General features: G+C 41.3%; 1 protein-coding gene across 3 annotated transcripts in view; it reads right to left on the reverse strand.

The window, feature by feature from the left end:
* The window catches only part of TTC7A (tetratricopeptide repeat domain 7A), a 180,999-nt gene that overhangs the window by 67,710 nt on the left and 90,151 nt on the right, over positions 1–23,138 (reverse strand). For all 3 annotated transcript variants that reach the window (XM_020796886.3, XM_020796884.3, XM_020796888.3), the window contains one exon: positions 17,008–17,168. In XM_020796886.3, the coding sequence (XP_020652545.2) occupies positions 17,008–17,168 (161 nt within the window). The remainder of the gene's footprint in view (positions 1–17,007; positions 17,169–23,138) is intronic.

The following is a 23,138-nucleotide window of genomic DNA, read 5'->3' on the forward strand; positions in this document are numbered from 1 at the left end:
GCGTTCATTCAGTGCCAGTAATGGCACCCCGTATCCCTTGGGATTGGTGGGAAGGGCCACCAAAGGCCACCAGCTGTATTTAGTTTGGTATCCATCTTCATATCTTGCAAAACCCTAAGGACACTTAAAGCAAAGTGTGCTGCTTATATATTGCTTCACTGTTTGTAAAGCACTTTCTGGGCGGTTTACAAGTTCATTCTGCATGCTACACACTGCTCCCCCAGCAAGCTTGGTACTCATTTTACCAACCTTGGAAAGACAGTGAGCTCAATCAACCTTGAGCCGACTACCTGGGATTGAACCCCGGGCCATGAGCACAGTTTTGGCTGCAGTTATAGAAGTTTTAACCACTGCATCACAAGGCTTAAACAGTGCATGATAAGTATTTATCATGAGATTGTAAATATCAGCAGTCCAGAAGGAGACTGAAATTCAGAAGAACAACTAGGAAATTACTTGAAAAGATTGTGAAGTATAATGATGTGTTGTTGGAGACCAAAGCGAAGATATTCTATGCTATGATATACCCAGATACTATGTACAGATGTGAAAGCTAGACAGTGAAGAAAGCAGACAAAGGAAAAAAAAGTATCTGAAATGTGGTGTTGGAAGAGAGATCTGTGGGCATTGTGGGCTTCCAGAAAGACAAATACATCAAATCAAGCTACAAGTAAAAATGATTAAACTGAGGCTATTATACTTCAGGCACATTCTGCGAAGACTAACTGGAAGAGACAATATGTAATGCTGGAAAAAGTTGAAAGTAGCTGGAAAAAGGAAAGAGCAAATAAGATGACTGATTCAGTGAAGGAAGCCACAGCTTGTAAGAACTGAGCACTGCTGTTAAGCACATGAAATTTTGGAGGTCACCAGTTCACAGAGTTGCCATCAGTTGGAAACAACTTCACAATACACAAACATAACAACTCAGACAGGCAGTCTGGGTCTGATCCCCATGATGAAGTGAGACCATATTTCTCTGCTCTGCAGTAGAACTTATTTCGTATTGTAACTAGCTATTTCTAAGTTCTGGGTGTCATTCATCCCAACATATTTTGTAGGGCTGTTATGAGACTACCATAAGGAAAGCCAAATCCTCCATCAGAAGAATCAACGACGGCTTCTTTCAGGTAAACGCTGTCTTACTAATCTTTCAGACTTCTTTTAGAATAAGCACATGGAAAGGGAACAAGAGATCTCTTCAGTCTGATCCAGTAGGGTCCTGCTTAGGCTTTTAAGAAATGAGATAATATCCACATATACTGCTTGAAATAGGAGGAAGAGTGGGACATAAAAGAGGAAGCTAAAGAAGAGAAGTATTTTGCAGAAATGGGTTAAGACTGTAACACTTGCTATGTATACCTGATGTTCCCTCCCATACAAATACTGTGTTTCCCCCAAAATAAGACAGGGTCTTATATTATTTTTTGCTCCAAAATGCATTAGGGCTTATTTTCAGGGGATGTTTTATTTTACAATCATGTCATCTTCTGGTTGCTGCACAATGCTGCACAGTGGTAGAGGGTGGGGTTTCACTTAACTGGCGTTTATTTTGGGGGTAGAGCTTATATTTTTGACCAAACTCTGGGAGGCAGTGGAAGACAGGAGGGCCTGGCATGCTCTGGTCCATGGGGTCAAGAAGAGTCGTACACGACTAAACAACAACAACAGGGCTTATATTGCGAGCATCCTGAAAAATCATACTAGGGCTTATTTTCAGGGAAACAGGGTAGTCAAATTGCACTGCCTCTAAAATATTTATTTTATTACATTCTTTTATAACCAGGTATTCTAGGACCCCTCATGAACTATGCTAACACATCTTGTCTTATTAATTGTACTACTGATTCCAGTTTTTCTTTGTCTGCAGCTGTATACATAGCTGCTGTTCTTCTCAGCTGCAGCCAGAATAATTGGGTACCTTAAAATTTTATTAGACAAATTCAAGGAACACATTCCTTCCTTCCCCTCCTGGTTTATGTTCAGTTCCTTCTTTGTTTATAATGACAGAGAACACCAATTGTTTACTCTCAGTAAATAGGCAGTGACTCTTTTCATTTGCACATCATTTTGCTAAGTTGGGGAAGGCAAAGCAGCAGCCTTTGGCAAATTCCAAGAAGTATCAAGCTCCTCTTTCTGCTATGTATCTGTATCAAAAGAAACACATATGAACTGCTTCCCCATGCCACAGGAGGTATTGCAAACCCTTTCCAAAGGACATATGCTTCCCTATTTGGCAAACTGACATAGGTTCCAGGGCTTTCGTTTCCTTCCTTTCCCCAGAACACAATTCTGTGTGCTGCAACAGAGTGCAATGCATGGTGATCATGGTTCCTTCTTTACAGAGGTAGTAGGATGCAGTAGGTAGAGTGGTGAACTGGGACATAGAAAATTAGCATTATAGTTCTCAATGAACAATGAAACCCAGAGGGTGACTTTGGCAATCGCTTTTGCTCAGCTTGAACTATCATTAGAACTCCTGTCCTCTGAAGATGCTGGCCACAGAGACTGGCGAAATGTTAGGAAGGAAAACCTCCAGAACATGGCCAAACAGCCTGAAAAACCTACAACAACCATCGGATCCAGGACGTGAAAGCCTTCGAGAATATATTTGAACAGGGTTCTTACTTTTCTAAGTGAAGCACTCTGATTATTACTCTGTATGAGCTCCCACATATCAGTGCTTACAATATAGTTCATGTTAAAGATGGAACATATTGGTTTAAAAACACCATAACAATTAATTTGCATATGAAAAAAGCCAATGTATGTGCCTAATCCTGAAGCCTGTATACATATTTTGGAATACTAAGGTCTGTTGAGGAAACTCTTCTTTGCATCCTACTGTTTTGAGTGTGGCTTAATGTGAAGACATAAGAAAGGGTCTTCTTGGCTATAAAGCCCTACTTAGGAAAGGCACTATTAACAGTGGCCATGTGTCCTAACTTAGATAAGACAGTTCTCTATTTGAAGGACTCTTTTTAAAAGAGAGTTTATTCCAGCCCTGTTGCAGATCTGCAAGGTGTTCGAGGTCAATGCGTGCAGTTGTAAAATCCAAGAAGGGAGATGAAATTAAGCTGCCCTACGTTCCTCAGCTTCTGCACCAAAGCTTCTGCCAATGTGACAGCCAGCAACCCTAATCTTTATTCTGTTTTTTACATGCCGTTAGTCACAGAGAGAGACAGGAAGATACCATGCATTTGGATGGTTACAGCTTCTCAGAGTGAGTCCTACTGACAGACATTTCAAGCCCCAATTGGTGGATTCTCACCCCTATTTTACAATTTCCTAATAAGCTTTCATTGACAGGGAAGCAGGAGAAACAGCTCAAGCACTCTGTTATTTGTGATGGAAAAGGTAATCTTTCTTTCAGGATTAATTAATCAGCATAGCAATTGCCAGAGTGCTAAAAATGAAAACTAGCAAGTTACATTATTCTTTATTAGCCTCCTGGCTTCCTTTAAGATGGCTGCCTATTTGATGCAAAAGCATTTTTGTGCAGCATTGGGTAGGGGTGGGTGGTTGCTTAGTACTGTAACTCTTCCCCTGCACTAGCTGCGTGTTTTAGTTGGAGTTTTAGCCTGGAACAGCAGTCAAAAGTGATATCCCACACCTACAGCTTTAACTGGTCCCTAGCACTTTTCAGATCCCTTTGTTAAATCACATCTGATTTATAGTGATCTTAATTGGGCTATCAAGGGTATCCAGTGTGGCATACTGCAGTTGTTCCCAACCTTGGGTAACCCAGGTGTTCTTGGACTGGAATTCCCAGAAGCCTTCACCAGTGGCTGTGCTGACTGGGGTTTCTGGGAGCTGCAGTCCAAGAACACCTGGGTTATCTAAGGTGGGGACCCACTGGTATGATTGATAGAGTAATAGATTAGAACTCAGGAGACCTGGGCTTGATCCCTCCAGCTTCGCCATAGAAACTCACTAAAGGGTGGAACTGGTAAAATCACTCTTTAATAGTCACCTTGAAAGCCCTATCAGGGTCGCTATAAGTCAGTTCTGACTTGATGGCCCTCCCTCTCGTCGTTTAGTCGTGTCCGACTCTTCGTGACCCCATGGACCAGAGCATGCCAGGCCCTGCTATCTTCCACTGCCTCCCGTAGTTGTGTCAAATTTATGTTGGTCGCTTCAATGACACTGTCCAGCCATCTCATCCTCTGTCATCGCCTTCTCCTCTTGCCTTCACACTTTCCCAACATCAAGGTCTTTTCCAAGGAATCTTCTCTTCTCATGAAATGGCCAAAGTACTGGAGCCTCAGCTTCAGGATCTGTTGTTCCAGTGAGCACTCAGGGTTGATTTCCTTTAGAATTGATAGGTTTGTTCCCCTTGCAGTCCAGGGGACTCTCAAGAGCCTCCTCCAGCACCACAATTCAAAGGCATCAATTCTTTGGCGGTCTGCTTTCTTTATGGTCCAGCTCTCACTTCCATACATCACTACTGGAAAAACCATAGCTTTGACTACGCGGACTTTTGTTGGCAAGGTGATGTCTCTGCTTTTTAGAATGTTGTCAAGGTTTGTCATCGCTTTCTACCCAAGAAGCAGGCATCTTTTAATTTCGTGGCTGCTGTCTCCATCTGCAGTGATCATGGAGCCCAAAAAAGTAAAATCTGTCACTGCCTCCATATCTTCCCCTTCTGTTTCCCAGGAGGTGATGGCACATAACTACAACTGGGTTATCAAGACACAGCCAGTATTTAAGGAGTGAGTCTACCGTTACCATCCCCCAATGAGTTTCTGTGGCCAAGTAGGGATTTAAACTTATGTCTCCTGAGTTCTAGTCTGTTATTCTACCCATTACACCACACTGGTTCTCCTGTGGATGCCTGAATCTTCCACAGCTGCACATCTGGGACTCAATGAGGATAGAAGAACATTTAACTAGACAATCTTTTGTAATTCTGTGTGCTAAGTGGGTGCCAGCTAATCAGTAAATACATGAATAGCCAATAGCTCCTCTTTAAATATGTAAAGCACAAAACATAATCCAGAAGATTGCTGTACATAAAATTCAGCAGCATCCATTAAGGCTGTAATAATGAATGCAACTGATAAGGATGTATATTCCAGGCACTGGAACTATTCCCCTTGTTGGAAATATCCCTTCATCAGCTGGAAACTTTGTTTTGTTGCTATAGTGACTTCCATTACTAGCGGCCTTGACTAAGGCAAGAAATATTTTGTATATATAAAACAAAAATGTATGCAGACTCTGCTGCAGAGAGTTAAAACAAGAACATGAAAAAAGCTCTACTGGATCGAATTGGAAGACCATCATTCCTGTGTTCTGTTCCTACAGTGGTCAGCCGAGTGCCTCTGGGAAGCCCACCACCAGGCTGTGAGGGGGTTATCCTCTGCTCTCATTGTTTCCCAGCCACTGGCATTGAGAGGCATATATGGATTTTACTTTTAGTTTATTTTTTATGCTTTATGTAAACCGCCCAAAGTAGACACGTTCTAGGTGGGAGGTATATAAGTTTAATAAATTAAATATAAACAAATAAATATTGAATAGAGCAGTCACCATGAGAAGCACACGAAGGCCTTTCTATTCAGCGAGTTTTCCCTCAGTGGCTGGCTGGCTGAGTGTGATCTTTTTAGATGGACTGTTATGCGTAATTGCTTTGACTGTGTACTTTTAAAATTGCTTATGTTTCCCATTTCTCAGAATGACATTTGTTTTGTTTTTTTAAAAAAAAACATTTTTAGAGCTTAGTGTTTTTAGTTTTAGATATTGCCTCTCAATGATGTATACTCAATATTTGGTTCTTAAATATTGTCTTTCAATGATGTAAGCTGCCTTGGGTCCTTTTCTAAGGATAAAAGTGTGTGGGGAGGAATTAAATGCCCTGTTTCCCGGAAAAGTAGACCTCACCTCAAAATAAGTCCTAGTAGGATGCCTGTCATATAAGCCCTACCCCCCCCCCCCGCCCAATATAAGCCTCAGTTAAGTGAAACTCCGCCCTCCACCAGGGACTCATTGTGCAGCAACCAGAAGATGACGACATGACTGTGTTTGAATAAATGTGGATTGTTGTACATGAAAAAATAAATAAAACATCCCCTGAAAATTAGCCCTAATGCATTTTGGAGCAAAAATTAATATAATACCCTGTCTTTTTTTGGGGGGAAACACGGTAAATAAATAATAAAATGAACATATGGCAGACATCATGACTAGCAGCCTTTGGTAGCCTTAGCCTCTGAGATACTGCTTAATCTTGTTTTAAAGTCATCCAAGTTGGTTACCAGAGCTATGTCTTCTGGGAGCAAATGCCATACATTCATGATGTAAAGTGTGAAACACCCATGCCTTTCAAGATGATTTAAGTCAGCCATCCCAAAGCTGGTGGCCTCCAATGTGTTGTTGAACTGCGTTACACTGCTGCCCAGAGTAGACTTTTGGTCTAGATGGGTGGGGTAGAAGTCTAATAAACAAACAAACAAACAAACAAACAAACAAATTACTACCTGTGGAATTATGGGAGATGTATTTCAATACATCCGGAGGCTAGAACACTGGGGAAGACTAACCAAAATGAACTTTAGATTCTGTTAGATGTAACTGCAAGGGATGGGGAATTTTTTTCAGATTGATAATGTTGTAACCCTGATGCTACTGTATCTGTATAAATGAAGATAGAGACTTTTGTGTACTTATTGATGTCCTCCCCCCCTCAACACACACACATAAAAGATCACTGGCTGAATCTTAAATTTGTCACAATCTGGAATCACAATGCTATTGTTTAAATTGGCTGTTCATGTGTGTATGTATGCACACCGGTTTACAGCCAAGATGTTATTTGTTTCCCACTCTAAACTCTAATCTTACATGTGTGTTGTGTGTTTAGTCGTTTAGTCGTGTCCAACTCTTCGTGACCCCATGGACCAGAGCACGCCAGGCCCTCCTGTCTTCTACTGCCTCCCGGAGTTGTGTCAGGTTCATGTTGGTTGCTTCGCAGACACTGTCCAGCCATCTCATCCTCGGTCGTCCCCTTCTCCTCTTGCCATCACACCTTCCTAACATCAAGGTTTTTTCCAAGGACTCTTTTCTTCTCATGAGATGGCCAAAGTACTGGAGCCTCAGCTTCAGGATCTGTCCTTCAAGTGAGCATTCAGGGTTGATTTCCTTTAGAACTGATAGGTTTGTTCTCCTTGCAGTCCAGGGGATTCTCAAGAGCCTCCTCCAGCACCACAATTCAAAGGCATCAATTCTTCGGCGGTCTGCTTTCTTTATGGTCCAGCTCTCACTTCCATACATCACGACAGGAAAAACCATAGCTTTGACTATTCGGACTTTTGTTGGCAAGGTGATGTCTCTGCTTTTCAAGATGCTGTCAAGATTTGTCATCGCTTTCCTCCCAAGAAGAAGGCGTCTTTTAATTTCAGGGCTGCTGTCTCCATCTGCAGTGATCATGGAGCCCAGGAAGATAAAATTTGACACTGCCTCCATATCTTCCCCTTCTATTTCCCAGGAGGTGATGGGACCAGTGGCCATGATCTTAGTTTTTTTGATGTTGAGTTTCAGACCGTTTTTTGCACTTTCCTCTTTCATGTAGTGAATGTGAATGAACAACACCAGCTCTGATGCTAATGTGCATTTGCTATGAAGAAATGTATTTATTTCAGAAAACAATCCTATTCATTTTAGCTTTGACTGCAATGCAATTTCAGCCCCTTAAAAATCTGTGTTTTCATATTATTTAATTATTTTTGCTATTTTTTTTGCTAAATCGTGTTAAGCTGCTCTGGGAAAGTTTTTGAAGGGCAGGCTAGAAATCCTTAAAGTAAATAAATGTGTAGTTAAAATGCATGCTTGACTTAGAAGTCAATCCGTTTTCATCAAATGAAGGCTTTTATCTTTGAGATGAGTTTAGGATTGTAGGCTAAGTAAGTATACTCAGGCATCGAGATGATCTTGTTTGGGCATGCTTTGTATAATAAACAAGCCTCCTGGGTCCCAAATTATACATGAAGCTAAATACATCATTAATGCCCACACATCTTTGTTCGTGAGTATGTAGGGGCGATGAGAATGAGAGACAGGCTTAACCCTTTTTAGTCCCCCACTGCAGGCCCTACAAACAACATCAACACCTGCAAGCCATTGTCGTCCCCAGAAGGGAAACTCATATGGGCATAAAAGAAAGGTTTTCTTTTGGGGTTGTTAACTGGAACAGGGGAGGAATTCTGGGATCAGAGCAAGTAAGGAAAAAGTTAAGCGTCTCTTCTATGGTCCTGATTAAATATAGAGGTCTTCTGAACTTCCCACCAATCTTTAAAAAACACATATGAGATTACTGATTATGCCTTTATCTTCATTTTTAGGACTATGAACATTACATGGTCCCTCAACTCAGAGGGACCTATGGGCAATAATTTTAAAAAAAGCACTGATCACATAACAAGGAAGGATAAATGTGTACTTCTTGCAAGTGTCTGACCATGCATTGCCTTTATAACATTCTCCATTCTTCTAGAAATTAACCTAAATCAAATGTGACCTCCATACCATCATTGCACAGACTAAGGTATGTCCATCTCTATATCTACAACCATTAAAAGTGTTTTGATCTGCTCCTGGCAGGTTCCAGGAGAGATGGTTTTTACATTGGGAGAGATGTAGGGGCTCCTCAAGCCCCACATCCAGAACCAAAAGAACAAGCAGCAAGTAGATGCTTGGCCATTTCCAGCCATCTTCTGGTATAGTGCAGTTTTCAAAGCACCCTTATGGGGGAAATATGGCTCCCCATGGCCTCAAAAGATGCCAGCCTTGAGGTATATATTTATAGAGAGATAGACAAGTCTATTCTGCTTTCTATATTTTTTCGGGCAGAAGTTAATTAACCACTGCAAACATTTTACATTTCCTGAAAATGTCTGCACACATTTTTATTGCATTTCGGGTGCATTTTCCTACACACAAAAACATGTACACATTTCTGAATGCAGTTTTCTCAAACAAAAACATTTTTGCAAGTACAGTGGTGCCTCGCTTAACAAGAGCACCGTTTAATGACGAATCTGCATAGCGACGCATTTTTTGCGATCACTAATGCGATCTTCGCATTGCGATGTTTTGGGAACAGCTGATCGGCGGTTCCAAAATGGCCGCTGGGTGCAGAAAATGGCCACCCACAGCGTTTTCGCACCCTGCCCTCACTTACCGGGTGGCAAAAATGGCGGCCGGATGGAGGATTCCCTGCATAGCGGTGAGTTTTTCCCCAAGAGGAACGCATTAAACGGAGTTTAATGCATTCCTATGGGTTCCCCCCCACATAGCGATGAATCCGGATAGCGACGTTAATCCTGGAACGGATTAACGTCGCTATGCGGGGCACCACTCTACTTCACCTTAGCATATGAACACTATTCCCCTTACTATTGCCATTTTGTCTGCAACGTATGATGGTCTGCAAGAGCACTGGAATGCAAGAGTCATAGAAGTGTGAAAACTGAAGGATAACTGTGTGTCAGTCCATGAAGGAAGTATGATAAGGTCAGTTCATATTAAAATGCAAAGTAAACAAATTTTGCCTGCACCTAGTGCAGTGGATTCGTATAGAATGATGTCAATGCGAATCCAAGGCAGACCTTTCAACATCACAATAATCCAAGTTTATGCACCAACCACCATTGCTGAGGAGACTAAAATTGAACAATTTTATGAAGATTTACAACACCTTCTAGAACTGACACCAAAGAAAGATGTTCTTCTCATTCTAGGGGACTGGAATGCTAAAGTAGGGAGCCAAGAGGTAAAAGGAACAACAGGGAAGTTTGGCCTTGGAGTTCAGAACAAAGCAGGGCAAAGGCTAATAGAGTTTTGTCAAGAGAATAAGCTGCTCATCACAAACACTCTTTTCCAACAACACAAGAGGTGACTCTATACATGGAAATCACCAGATGGGCAATATCGAAATCAGATTGATTATATTCTCTGCAGCCAAAGATGGAGAAGCTCTATACAGTCAGCAAAAACAAGACCTGGAGCTGACCGCGGCTCTGATCATCAGCTTCTCATAGCAAAATTCAAGCTTAAATTGAAGAGAGTAGGAAGAACCACTGGGCTAGTCAGGTATAATCTAAACCAAATCCCTTATGAATACACAGTGGAAGTAAAGAACAGATTTAAGGAACTAGATTTGGTGGACAGAGTGCCTGAAGAACTTTGGATAGAGGCTCGTAACATTGTACAGAAGGCAGCAACAAAAACCATCCCAAAGAAAAGGAAATGCAAGAAAGCAAAGTGGCTGTCCAACGAGGCCTTACAAACAGCAGAGAGAAGGGAAACAAAATGTAAGGGAGATAGGGAAAGCTACAGAAAATTGAATGCAGACTTCCAAAGAATAGCAAGGAGAGACAAGAGGGCCTTCTTAAATGAACAATGCACGGAAATAGAGGAAAATAACAGAAAAGGAAAAATCAGAGATCTGTTCAGGAAAATTGGAGATATCAGAGGAACATTTTGTGCAAGGATGAACATGATAAAGGACAAAAATGGGAGGGACCTAACAGAAGCAGAAGACATCAAGAAGAGGTGGCAAGAATACACAGAGGAATTATATCAGAAAGATTTGGGTATCCTGGACAACCCAGACAATATAGTTGCTGACCTTGAGCCAGACATCCTGGAGAGTGAAGTCAAGTGGGCCTTAGAAAGCTTGGCTAACAACAAGACCAGTGGAGATGATGACATTCCAGTTGAACTATTTAAAATCTTGAAAGATGATGCTGTTAAGGTGCTATATTCAATATGCCAGCAAGTTTGGAAAACGCAACAGTGGCCAGAGGATTGGAAAAGATCAGTCTACATCCCAATCCCAAAGAAAGGCAGTGCCAAAGAATGCTCCAACTACTGTACAATTGCACTCATTTCGCACCCTAGCAAGGTTATGCTCAAAATCCTACAAGGTAGGCTTCAGCAGTATGTGGACCGAGAACTCCCAGAAGTACAAGCTGGATTGCGAAGGGGCAGAGGAACTAGAGACCAAATTGCTAACATGCGCTGGATTATGGAAAAAGCCAGAGAGTTCCAGAAAAATATCTACGTATGCTTCATTTACTATGCAAAAGCCTTTGACTGTGTGGACCACAGCAAACTATGGCAAGTCCTTAAAGAAATGGGAGTGCCTGACTACTTTGTCTATCTCCTGAGAAACCTATATGTGGGACAGGAAGCAACAGTTAGAACTGGATATGGAACAACTGATTGGTTCAAAATTGGGATAGGAGTACGACAAGGCTGTATATGGTCCCCCGGCTTATTTAACTTATATGCAGAATACATCATGCGGAACGCTGGACTGGAGGAATCCCAAGCCAGAATTAAGAAATATCAACAACCTCCGATATGCTGATGATACCACTCTGATGGTAGAAAATGAGGAGGAATTAAAGAAGCTTGTAATGAGGGTGAAAGAGGAGAGTGCAAAAAACGGTCTGAAACTCAACATCAAAAAAACTAAGATCATGGCCACTGGTCCCATCACCTCCTGGGAAATTGAAGGGGAAGATATGGAGGCAGTAACAGATTTTACTTTCTTGGGCTCCATGACCACTGCAAATGGAGACATCAGCCACAAAATTAAAAGACGCCTGCTACTTGGGAGGAAAGTGATGACAAATCTTGACAGCATCTTAAAAAGCATAGACATCACCTTGCCAACAAAAGTCCGAATAGTCAAAGCTATGGTTTTTCCTGTAGTGATGTATGGAAGTGAGAGCTGGACCATAAAGAAAGCAGACCGCCGAAGAATTGATGCCTTTGAATTGTGGTGCTGGAGGAGGCTCTTGAGAGTCCCCTGGACTGCAAGGAGAACAAACCTATCCATTCTAAAGAAAATCAACCCTGAGTACTCACTGGAACGACAGATCCTGAAGCTAAGGCTCCAGTACTTTGGCCATCTCATGAGAAGAGAAGACTCCTTAGAAAAGAGCTTGATGTTAGGAAAGTGTGAAGGCAAGAGGAGAAGGGGACAACAGAGGATGAGATGGCTGGACAGTGTCTGCGAAGCAACCAACATGAAATTGACAGAACTACGGGAGGCAGTGGAAGATAGGAGGGCCTGGCGTGCTCTGGTTCATGAGGTCACGAAGAGTTGGATACGACTAAACGACTAAACAACAACGATGAGTGTTACAAAATCCTTGTATTTTATATAAAATGTAAATGGAATAATTTTGGGTACACATTTGGGTTCTCTCTCTCTCTCTGTCTCCAATCTTAATGCTAACATGTACTGAAAGAAGAACTATCAAGCAGATTCAGATTTGTAAATCAAAAATTCAGGTGTTAGCTGATTTTGGACAAAGTGTTTCTACTGGGCTGGTGCTAGAGACTAGCAAATTATGTAATTCACTGCTATAATGGAGTTATTGATATCAGTGATATATATCTACTCTATAATAATAAAAGCCTATAGAAGGCTGAATGGCAACTTTTTATGTTCACATCATTTCACCACTACTGCCGTTTTGAAAGCTCCATGGAGCAATTAATTAAATTTACTGCTCTTTGAAAGCTGGTCTAACACAAATGGGAAGAGTGTGGTTCAAATTATTACTGCTGAGTCACAAAGCACACTGAGTGATCTTGAATCATTGTATAGATTAATCTACCCTGCAAGGCTATAGTGAAGACTCTGGACAGATTTTAAAAACTAGTCTGCTGAGTCTTGTCTGCTGCTTTTTGCCTTGCAAATTTGCAATGTTTTGATTGGGTTATTTAGTTAATTAATTAATTCACTGCAGGCTGCTTTGGATGTTTCAAAAGAATAACAGCATACAATTAGAATCAAATGTATGCAGGATTTGCATTTCAGGCTGTAGGTACAGAATTTCTGACGGATGGTTGTGCAGCTTCGACTTAAATATATCCAGAAAAGGAGAGCCCATTAACTACTGAGCTACTGCACACACTGTCAAAAAGCTCTGAACATACTAATCTCTTCCCAATATTCCATGCTGTTCATGTCTTTTTAAAAAGGTGGCACCTAGAATCAGACACAGCATTTTAAATAAGGCCTGACCAGCACAGAATCATGCAGAACCATTATAATGTATATGATCTGGAGATTATGCTTCCATAAACAATATTTGACATTTGCATTTGCTTTTTTAGTAGCTACATCACACTCATAGCTTGTATTCCGCTTGTAGTCTACCCAGGCATCTACACATATATTTTAGAAATAAAACAAAACAAGTAATCTAAATGTGATTGTCAACATTCATTCATATCTATCCAAAACATAGAGAAATCTATTTACGTAGTGTGTGAATGTCTGTGAGTGCACTTGTATGTGCGTACATCACCTGAAATTTACAAATCATCTGGAATTGCTACCATTCGCATATGACATTCATCACATTTTTGCAAGCTGATGTATCCATTTATATCCTGTGCTACAGATCAGTCATGCAACAACATATATCCAGTCATGGTGGGGTTTTTTATAATCCAGACTCCAAAACTGGTCTTGTCAAGGGATTGTAATTGTGATGTCCACTCCAACGCATTTCCATTCATACCCCCACCAAGTTCAATAGAACTTATTCCTCCTAGAATGCAGAGGACTGCAGGCTTAATCCTTAAAAGTATGGTGAGAGAAAGCTGGATCGGGAGTCAGAAGAGGGAAAATGTGCAATTCTGTAATATTTGAGAAGCAGCAGGTGTCTCTGTAATTAAATGCAGGGTTGTAATACAAACTCCCATGGGAGAAGGGCTCAGGTTCCTCAGGCAGGAGGGGCGCAGAGTCTAGTTCACTCACATCACATTCTATAAAAGGGACAAGAGGAACCAAAGGCCAATAGGATTCTGCTTCGGAGATTATTTTCTGTTTCTGTGTTAAGGGGAGGCTGTGAGCAGCACCTATCTAAATCTGGTCTTCCTTGCAAACCTGCCAGGGTTGAGACTGGTTAACATTACATCATCATTCTTGATGGAGATAAGTCCAAAAAGAAGCATTCACATTACCTGAGCACTCACATAGGAGCACAGTCCTGTAAAAGCGCCCCTATGCATGCTAAGACTACAGACAACCATGCTCCTGAAATAACTAAAATGCTTTTTTTCTATTGAAAAGATAACTTGCCTTTCCTCCAAATATAGTTCATTGGAGATGCCAAAGACTGTATCACAGACATCATACATGCAAAACATGCATTCTGCTAAAAGTTACATCCTCATCCAGATTTATTTTAAGCAACACATTTCTTCACATTTACTGTATTTTCCACTTTTTATCTAGAGAACTCATAATGGTGTATGTGTCCATCCCTAACCCTCCCTTTTTTTTTCACACAGCAATCCCATGAGCTTCGTCAAGCTGAGAAGGGTGAACTTGTCCTACATCATCCACTATACCTCCGTACCAATTTTGGTGGTTTAAAAAAAAGCTGCCCTTTTAGGTAAAGTGTGGAGAACCTTGACAGCCTCAATTTAGCCATAATAGCTTCTAGTATGAATTCAGGATTGATTTGGTCTAGAATCCACCTATTTGTATTTCTTGCAGCCCATAGTGTCTAATATTGAGTCCTTTTAAGGAGAAAGGTGGGGTAAAATATTTTAAATAAATAAATAAACCTGTAAAGCTCTCATCCAGCACCACATATAGTGGTGCCTCGACTTACGAACGTCCCAACATATGACCATTTTGAGTTGCGCCCAGCTCCGGCCCCCAAAATTTTGCTTTGACTTGAGGCCAGGGCTTCAAGTTGCAACCAGAAAAAGGCAGAAAAAGGCGGGGAATTCAAATTTGCTAACCTTTCGTAAGTGAAGAGGCTGCTTCTTTGTACCTCGTTAGAGTGAGTGTGTCGGAGGAGGCTTCAGACTGCCTGGTCCTGTTTTCTGCTCCCGAGTAAGTACATTTACTTTGTTTTGCAGGGTGGGTTTGGTTTTTTTGGGGGGGGGTTATGTTTCTGTGTTATGATGTTTTTCCCCCCAGTTCCGATGGGGCTTGGAGTGGTGGGGTTTTTGTGTGTGTGTGTGTGATTTTTTCCCCCAGCTGGAATGGATTAATGGGGTTTCAATGCATTCCTATGGGAAGTGGTGCTTCGACTTACAACCATTTCAATTTACGCCCATCTTCTGGAACGGATTATGGCCATAAGTCGAGGCACCACTGTACTGAATCAGTTGATTTTCCCCCTTGTCAGTTTTCTTCACTGTACAGCCTTCACATTTGTACAAAGTAATCTAGGTGACTATAGTATGGATGATCTTGGCTTTGGTCCCCAGTGATACATCATTACATTTAAGGGTATTCTAAATTTAATCTCTTGTCCAGAGTATAGGTTACACATCAGAACAATCAAATATAGTGACATACATATTTCTTTGGCAGTGATCCTCATCTTTCCATGATCTGCACGATCAGCTTTACAACTTTACCATAGTAGCAGAAACTGATTTTCTGCTATAATTATGTAGAACACATCAGTAGCCAACATAAATCTTCTATTTCTAATGGTATGGTCAATTTGATTTGTACATTGGCAATCTGGTGATGTGCGCATATACAGTTGTCTGTCTGGATGCCTCAATCATGCGTTTGCAATAAACAAATTGTTGGCTTCACAAGATTCTGAGTCATTCTCCCACTTCATTTCTGACTCCTAAACCAAATGATCCAATAATGTTTGATTTCACTTCATTTCCTAGGTTTGCATTCCAGTAACCTATAATTATATATGAATGTCAACACATCTTGTTTTGGTGTGCAATCGATTTTTCTCCTGGACAAGTTTTCAGTTTTTTCTTCTGAATTTGTTGCTGGATCATTTACACTGAGACATTTTCCCTGATGTCTCAAGAAACCTTGCTTTTAGAGCTACATATTTTCTTCTACGTTTGTTGTTTCCAGAGCAGAACACTTATCCAACTCTTTGATTCATTCATTCCAAGTATTACAATGTTTAAATGTTCAATTTTTTGTTTTGCAATTTTGCAGGTCCATACTTCTTGCCAGTTATACATATTGCATACCTTTGGACTTTCCTTTAAAATACGCGTGTGTGAACAATCAGATATCCTTTGGCTTTAATTCATTTGTTTCATTACTAACAGTGCTACTAGTGCTAACTGGGGGAAATCCTGTTGTGTGCTTTGCACCAATGTAACCCAGATTGGGTACCAGAAGCATTTAATTTAAAGTAATAAAAAAGGTCATATCTCCCTCTTTTAGGTTCCAAGGCTTCCTAGGGTTCCCTTTTGCCTGGGGGAACCTTTGGGAGCCTAGGGATATGGCTAGACCCGATTGCCACTACTGAGATCAGGATTCCCCCTAGCAATATGGCGGCTGTTAAAGTCTCCCCACAAGACTTCCAGACCCTTCCTCAGGGCAAAAGGGAGCCTTAAGGAATCTCAGAACTTAAAAGGAAGGAGATAGGAAGCTTTTAATTAATGGATTAAATGTTTCTAGTCCTTGATCTAAGTTATGTCATGTAAAGTTACACCAACAGGATTTGCCTATGGTTTGCTATTCTCCAGTAAGTCATTGAGTATCTTCCAACTTGGAAGTCTCATCTTCCAGCATTTTTACTTGTTTCACGTTCAATCATTTCATCATAGGTTTTTTTTCCAATTTATGTAAATATTCAGATGTTGTTTACCGTTGCCTCCTTCTGTGTGGCACTAACTAGTTAGCTTGAGTGTCACTGACATTGTGAACGATTCTCTACCACTCACTTTCCAACTACTGCTGTTATCTTCTTCCCCTACGGTGGACCAAAGTATGTTATCTTCTGCTGATGCAGCTCTTACTTAATAAAGAGGATGTATGCATCTTAATTTGGTATCTCAGTTTTGATCATTCCACTCTAGGTGATCTTATTATGAGTCCAGACTCTTGATGTAGTCTAGCTTCTTGGTGGCATTGTCTCTTGATACAGTCCAACCTCCTAGCCATAATTTCTCCATCCTTATCTTAGATTTAAAAAGACACAAGACTCCTAAAAAATACAATATGTGGAATATACTCTTAATGTTGCTTACCTGAAACAATCTGGATACTCTGCAAGAGCCATGTTGATAACATCCAAAGAATGCTGATAATGTTTCTGGGCTGAAAAAAGGAGGGCCAGCAAATGAAGGGAATTCATATCATCCTTGCAGAATTTCAGTGCTTCCTGGAGGTGTTCTATCGCATCACATATCTTGAAAATAAAACATTATTTCTCTCATTTAAGGCTTACTTTCAATATTGTTCAGATTCATCTGATTTGTCCTTGAGTATAGGAAGACAAGCCAGAAATGAAACAAAATAAAAAGACCCTACGCTAAAATACTAAAAAAAGGCATAACCAATAAAATCCAATAAGAATAAAGCCAATCCAACTGCAAAGTGGCAACATAGAAGACAGTCTTACATATGCATATTTTATATCTTAGAAAAGAATATATTAAAAATGCAACTCACATTTCAATAGTGCTCAACAGCAAGAGTCTAGATTACAACCTGCTATATGTGAAGCAAACTAAGGTTATTTCTTTTTTGCCAAGGCCATCACGATCTCAACTGAGCAATCTGTTTGTACCAGCTACAAACACATTTAAGATCCCTTTGTCTCCTTTTCTAATTCTGCAATTTTATTTTATTAGAGATCTTTAAACATAGGACGGGTCAAGGATGCTATGCAACACATTCCCTGCACAGGCATTTAAACTATGGGTTGAATTATGAGAATTATGAGAATCACATACATCTGTGATTACATTTAAATATACATGGGCACAACTTGCTTCGTGTTGTCGCAAGTCGTTGGTGAGGCACCACACATGCTGCACATTCCCTCCCTCCCCAGCCAACTCTCCCGCTCATCAGCCAGCACATGATGCTCATCTTCTGCTCTTCATGTGACTGTCCAGTCACAGCAGGAGCACAAACTTTCCTTCTCCAACTCCTCCAGCACCTGCTCACTCAAAACCAGTGCTGAAGGAATCTCTGTTCCACCTTCTCATCTGAGTGGGCAGTTGCTGGAGGAGGTGGAGAAGGAAGTCCAAGTTCCTGCCGCAACTGGACGGTCGCACGAAGAGCGGGAGATGAGCAGGAGATGAGCATAATGTGCCAATTGGTGAGAAGGGGAGCTGGCCGGAGGGGGGGAAGGGAATGTGCAGCACCTGTGGTGCCGCACTGACAACATGTAACAACAAGGCACTAAGTGAGTTGTGCCCATCTCTACCTTTAAATCACTTTTTTTAGGTGAGGAAGAAATCTATTCCAGCTTTTTGTCCCCAAACATAATCCTACAGATGTATGAGATTTTAATATCTGAAGCCCCTAATCCAGCCACGAGTGCTGAAGAGATTTAATGCCTTGTTTCACAAGGCAAGGTCTAAGTGCATAAGCTACAGTAATGTTGTTAAAGAAAGACTACCTGGGAACCCCAACCCAAATTGGTCTTGAGATTCTTGTTAGATGAAAGGTGCAAAATACATTTTGAACAAGCGTATACAAAAAAAGGAAAAAAAAGAAAAGGAAAGGAAAATAACTTCCCCCAAAAATCTCAAAATTAAAAAAGAAGGAGAAGATGAATTTTGGAATTAAACCTCAGAAAAGCCCTGTTGGGCCAGACCAGGGATTCATCTACAGTACTTTTCCCTATTTTTTTATTTTTTTCAAATTGTCAGATACATGGTTCCTGCTATATGAAGGACATCTTAAAATAAGAAAATCACTCCCTACACATTAATGGGAACTGGTTTATTAGTTTGCTTTAAATACTTTAAAAAGCAAGCAACTCTGATCAGTCATGTTATTAATGAAGTGCACTGCACGGCTTTTCACAGCCTGGTAGCCCCTGCAGGCTTTAGACTACAACTCCCATCAATCCTGACTAACCAGCTCATTGGACGGTTGACCAACCTCTCTGAAAACTGCCAGGGGAGGGAAACCTGTGATAGCAGTGCAAATGTAAAGTAAGCTCTGCATAGGAAATTAAAATACTTTAGGACCCTGTGCAAACATTTCTGTGCATCTTAGCCCAGTAAAATCACTTGGAAACAACATGCTCAGCCATGGGCTAGAACAGTGGTTCTTAACGTGGGTGATAATGCCCCCCAGGGGGCGATTTCATTTTTCAGAGGGGCGGTAGAACAAAAAGGGGTGGCGTGGGGGCGCTGGAGCAGAAGGGGGGCGGTAGGGGGGCGCTGGAGCAAGCCAAACCTGTGAAGATGGCTGCAGCCTTTTTACAGTGTGCATGAATATATATTTTCCTCCAATTTTAATTTAGTTTCAGACTTTTTGTCTTGAAATTTTTAGTTCCTGCATTTCTTTTTATGCCCTTTTTATATTTCTTTTTGCGTCTTAAAATTCACTTGCAACTAAATCATTAAATGTTACTTTTTGGGGGGCATTTCATTTTCTTGGAATTTAATTTTGTTTTCAGGGGTCATTGGATTTAAGTGTCTTAAATAAATAAATAAATAAATAAATAAATAAATAAATAAATAAATAAATAAATAAATAAATAAATAAAAGATATCATCACCGCGGGGAGGGGGGCGATGATAACTTCCTCAATGGCTCAAGGGGGCGTTTCTTTCAAAAAGGTTAAGAACCACTGGGCTAGAAGACAGTGTTGAACATCTAAATTGTGGCCATGTACTTAAGACCTATTGCTCCGTTCTTTATCTTGCAGTACCGGCCCCCAAAACTCCTTGCATTGTTATCTCTCCAAATCATCTGCTGTTCCTTGGTAAAGCTCAGAGCAATCAGTACATGTCTTCACTATAGGCACACTGGAAGTAAAGAACAGATTTAAGGAACTAGATTTGGTGGACAGAGTGCCTGAAGAACTTTGGATAGAGGCTCGTAACATTGTCCAGGAGGCAGCAACGAAAACCATCCCAAAGAAAAGGAAATGCAAGAAAGCAAAGTGGCTGTCCAACGAGGCCTTAGAAATAGCAGAGAGGAGAAGGGAAGCAAAATGCAAGGGAGATAGGGAAAGTTACAGAAACTTGAATTCAGACTTCCAAAGAATAGCAAGGAGAGACAAGAGGGCCTTCTTAAATGAACAATGCAAAGAAATAGAGGAAGATAACAGAAAAGGAAAGACCAGAGATCTGTTCAGGAAAATTGGACATATTAGAGGAACATTTTGCGCAAAGATGAACATAATAAAAGACAAAAATGGGAGGGACCTAACAGAAGCAGAAGACGTCAAGAAGAGGTGGCAAGAATACACAGAGGAATTATATCAGAAAGATTTGGATATCCCGGACAACCCAGACAATGTAGTTGCTGACCTTGAGCCAGACATCCTGGAGAGCGAAGTCAAGTGGGCCTTAGAAAGCCTGGCTAACAACAAGGCCAGTGGAGGTGATGGCATTCCAGTTGAACTATTTAAAATCTTGAAAGATGATGCTGTTAAGGTGCTACATTCAATATGCCAGCAAGTTTGGAAAACTCAACAGTGGCCAGAGGTTTGGAAAAGATCAGTCTACATCCCAATCCCAAAGAAAGGCAGTGCCAAAGAATGCTCCAACTACCGTACAATTGCACTCATTTCGCACGCTAGCAAGGTTATGCTCAAAATCCTACAAGGTAGGCTTCAGCAGTATGTGGACCGAGAACTCCCAGAAGTACAAGCTGGATTCCGAAGAGGCAGAGGAACTCGAGACCAAATTGCTAACTTGCGCTGGATTATGGAGAAAGCCAGAGAGTTCCAGAAAAATATCTACTTCTGCTTCATTGACTATGCGAAAGCCTTTGACTGTGTGGACCACAGCAAACTATGGCAAGTTCTTAAAGAAATGGGAGTGCCTGACCACTTTATCTGTCTCCTGAGAAACCTATATGTGGGCAGGAAGCAACAGTTAGAACTGGTCATGGAACAACTGAGTGGTTCAAAATTGGGAAAGGAGTACGGCAAGGCTGTATATTGTCCCCCAGCTTATTTAACTTATATGCAGAATACATCATGCGGAAGGCTGGACTGGAAGAAACCCAAGCCGGAATTAAGATTGCCGGAAGAAATATCAACAACCTCCGATATGCAGATGATACCACTCTGATGGCAGAAAGTGAGGAGGAATTAAAGAACCTTGTAATGAGAGTGAAAGAGGAGAGTGCAAAAAACGGTCTGAAACTCAACATCAAAAAAACTAAGATCATGGCCACTGGTCCCATCACCTCCTGGGAAATAGAAGGGGAAGATATGGAGGCAGTGTCAAATTTTATCTTCCTGGGCTCCATGATTACTTCAGATGGAGACAGCAGCCCTGAAATTAAAAGGCGCCTTCTTCTTGGGAGGAAAGCGATGACAAATCTTGACAGCATCTTGAAAAGCAGAGACATCACCTTGCCAACAAAAGTCCGAATAGTCAAAGCTATGGTTTTTCCTGTCGTGATGTATGGAAGTGAGAGCTGGACCATAAAGAAAGCAGACCGCCGAAGAATTGATGCCTTTGAATTGTGGTGCTGGAGGAGGCTCTTGAGAATCCCCTGGACTGCAAGGAGAACAAACCTATCAGTTCTAAAGGAAATCAACCCTGAATGCTCACTTGAAGGACAGATCCTGAAGCTGAGGCTCCAGTACTTTGGCCATCTTATGAGAAGAAAAGAGTCCTTGGAAAAAACCTTGATGTTAGGAAGGTGTGATGGCAAGAGGAGAAGGGGACGACCAAGGATGAGATGGCTGGACAGTGTCTGCGAAGCAACCAACATGAACCTGACACAACTCCGGGAGGCAGTAGAAGACAGGAGGGCCTGGCGTCCTCTGGTCCATGGGGTCACGAAGAGTCGGACACGACTAAACGACTAAACACACATAGGCACACAGCAGAGAGAGAGAGAGAGAGAGAGAGAGAGAGAGAACTGCCAGCCAGGGCTGAAACTCAGAGGAGGAGAGGGCAGAGAAGCCTGTGGTTCTGCCTCCGAGTGGGCAGTTACCAGAGGAGGCAGAGGAGGGAAGCATGTGATGCTGCCAGTGAGTAGCTGGCCACTGCGGGAGGCGGAGGAGGGAAGCATGTTGCCACCCATGAGTAGGCAAACGTGTGGAGGCAGGGGAGGGAAGCATGCAGCACTAACTGGGCTGAACTGCCAAAGCACAGCTCACGTCCATCTCTAATTACAATTCCTAAGAAAGGAGGTGTCGATGACTACAGTATCTTTGGATCACACAAGGTGATGCTCATGGCATTACAACAAAGACTTTTACTTTATACGGAGTGAGAAATGTCTGATATTCAAGTTGGACTCCGAAAAGGAAGAAAGATCATATTGAAACTATCTGCTGGCTACTGGAGCGCACCAAGAATTTCAGAATATCAGTCTATGCTTTATAAACTACAGTAAAGCTTTTGATTCTGTAGATCATGAGAAGCTATGATAGTACTGAAAGAAATGGGTATGCCTCAGCACTTAACTGTCCTGACACATAACCTGTACTATGGAAAAGAAGGTACCATTAGGACAGCATATGAGGAGATAGAAAGGTTTCCTATAGGCAAAGGTGTCAGACAAGGGTGTATTTTATCTCCCTGTCTGTTCAGTCTATATGCAGAAAATACAAAAAGCTGGATTAGATCCAGAAGTAGGAGGAGTAAAAATTGGTGGGGAAAATATCCACAATTTAAGATATACAGATGACACCAAAAAGCAGCAATAACTTGAAACAACTTCTGATGAAAGTGAAAGAAAGATTCCTAGCAGGGACTGGAGCTGAACATTAAGAAGACACAAACAAAACAAAACAAAACCCCCACATGATTACAAAAGAACCACACAACTTTTAATGTTGACAATGAAGTGGTTGAAATTATTAAATATTTTGTATACCTTGTTTCAGTCACCAAACCAAAGAGAGACTGCAGCCAAGAAGTCAGAAGAAGACTGAGACTCTGAAGGAGGGCAATGAAGGAATTAGAAACTATCAACAAGTGTAAGGATGTATCACTGAAGATCAAGGCCAAGATCATTCACACTGTTGTATTCCCAGTTACTCTGCCTGTAGGTGAAAGCTGCGCAGTGAAGAAAGCCGACAGGAAGAAAATTGATTCGCTTGAAATAAGGTGTTAGAGGAGAGCTCCACAGATACCCTGGACTACCAGAAAGACAAACAAATGAGCCTTAGATCAAATCAAGCTTGAACTTTCCCCCGAGGCAAAAATGATTCACTGGAAAT

This window comes from Pogona vitticeps, chromosome 1, assembly GCF_051106095.1.
Source record: "Pogona vitticeps strain Pit_001003342236 chromosome 1, PviZW2.1, whole genome shotgun sequence".
Classification (NCBI taxonomy): domain Eukaryota; kingdom Metazoa; phylum Chordata; class Lepidosauria; order Squamata; family Agamidae; genus Pogona; species Pogona vitticeps.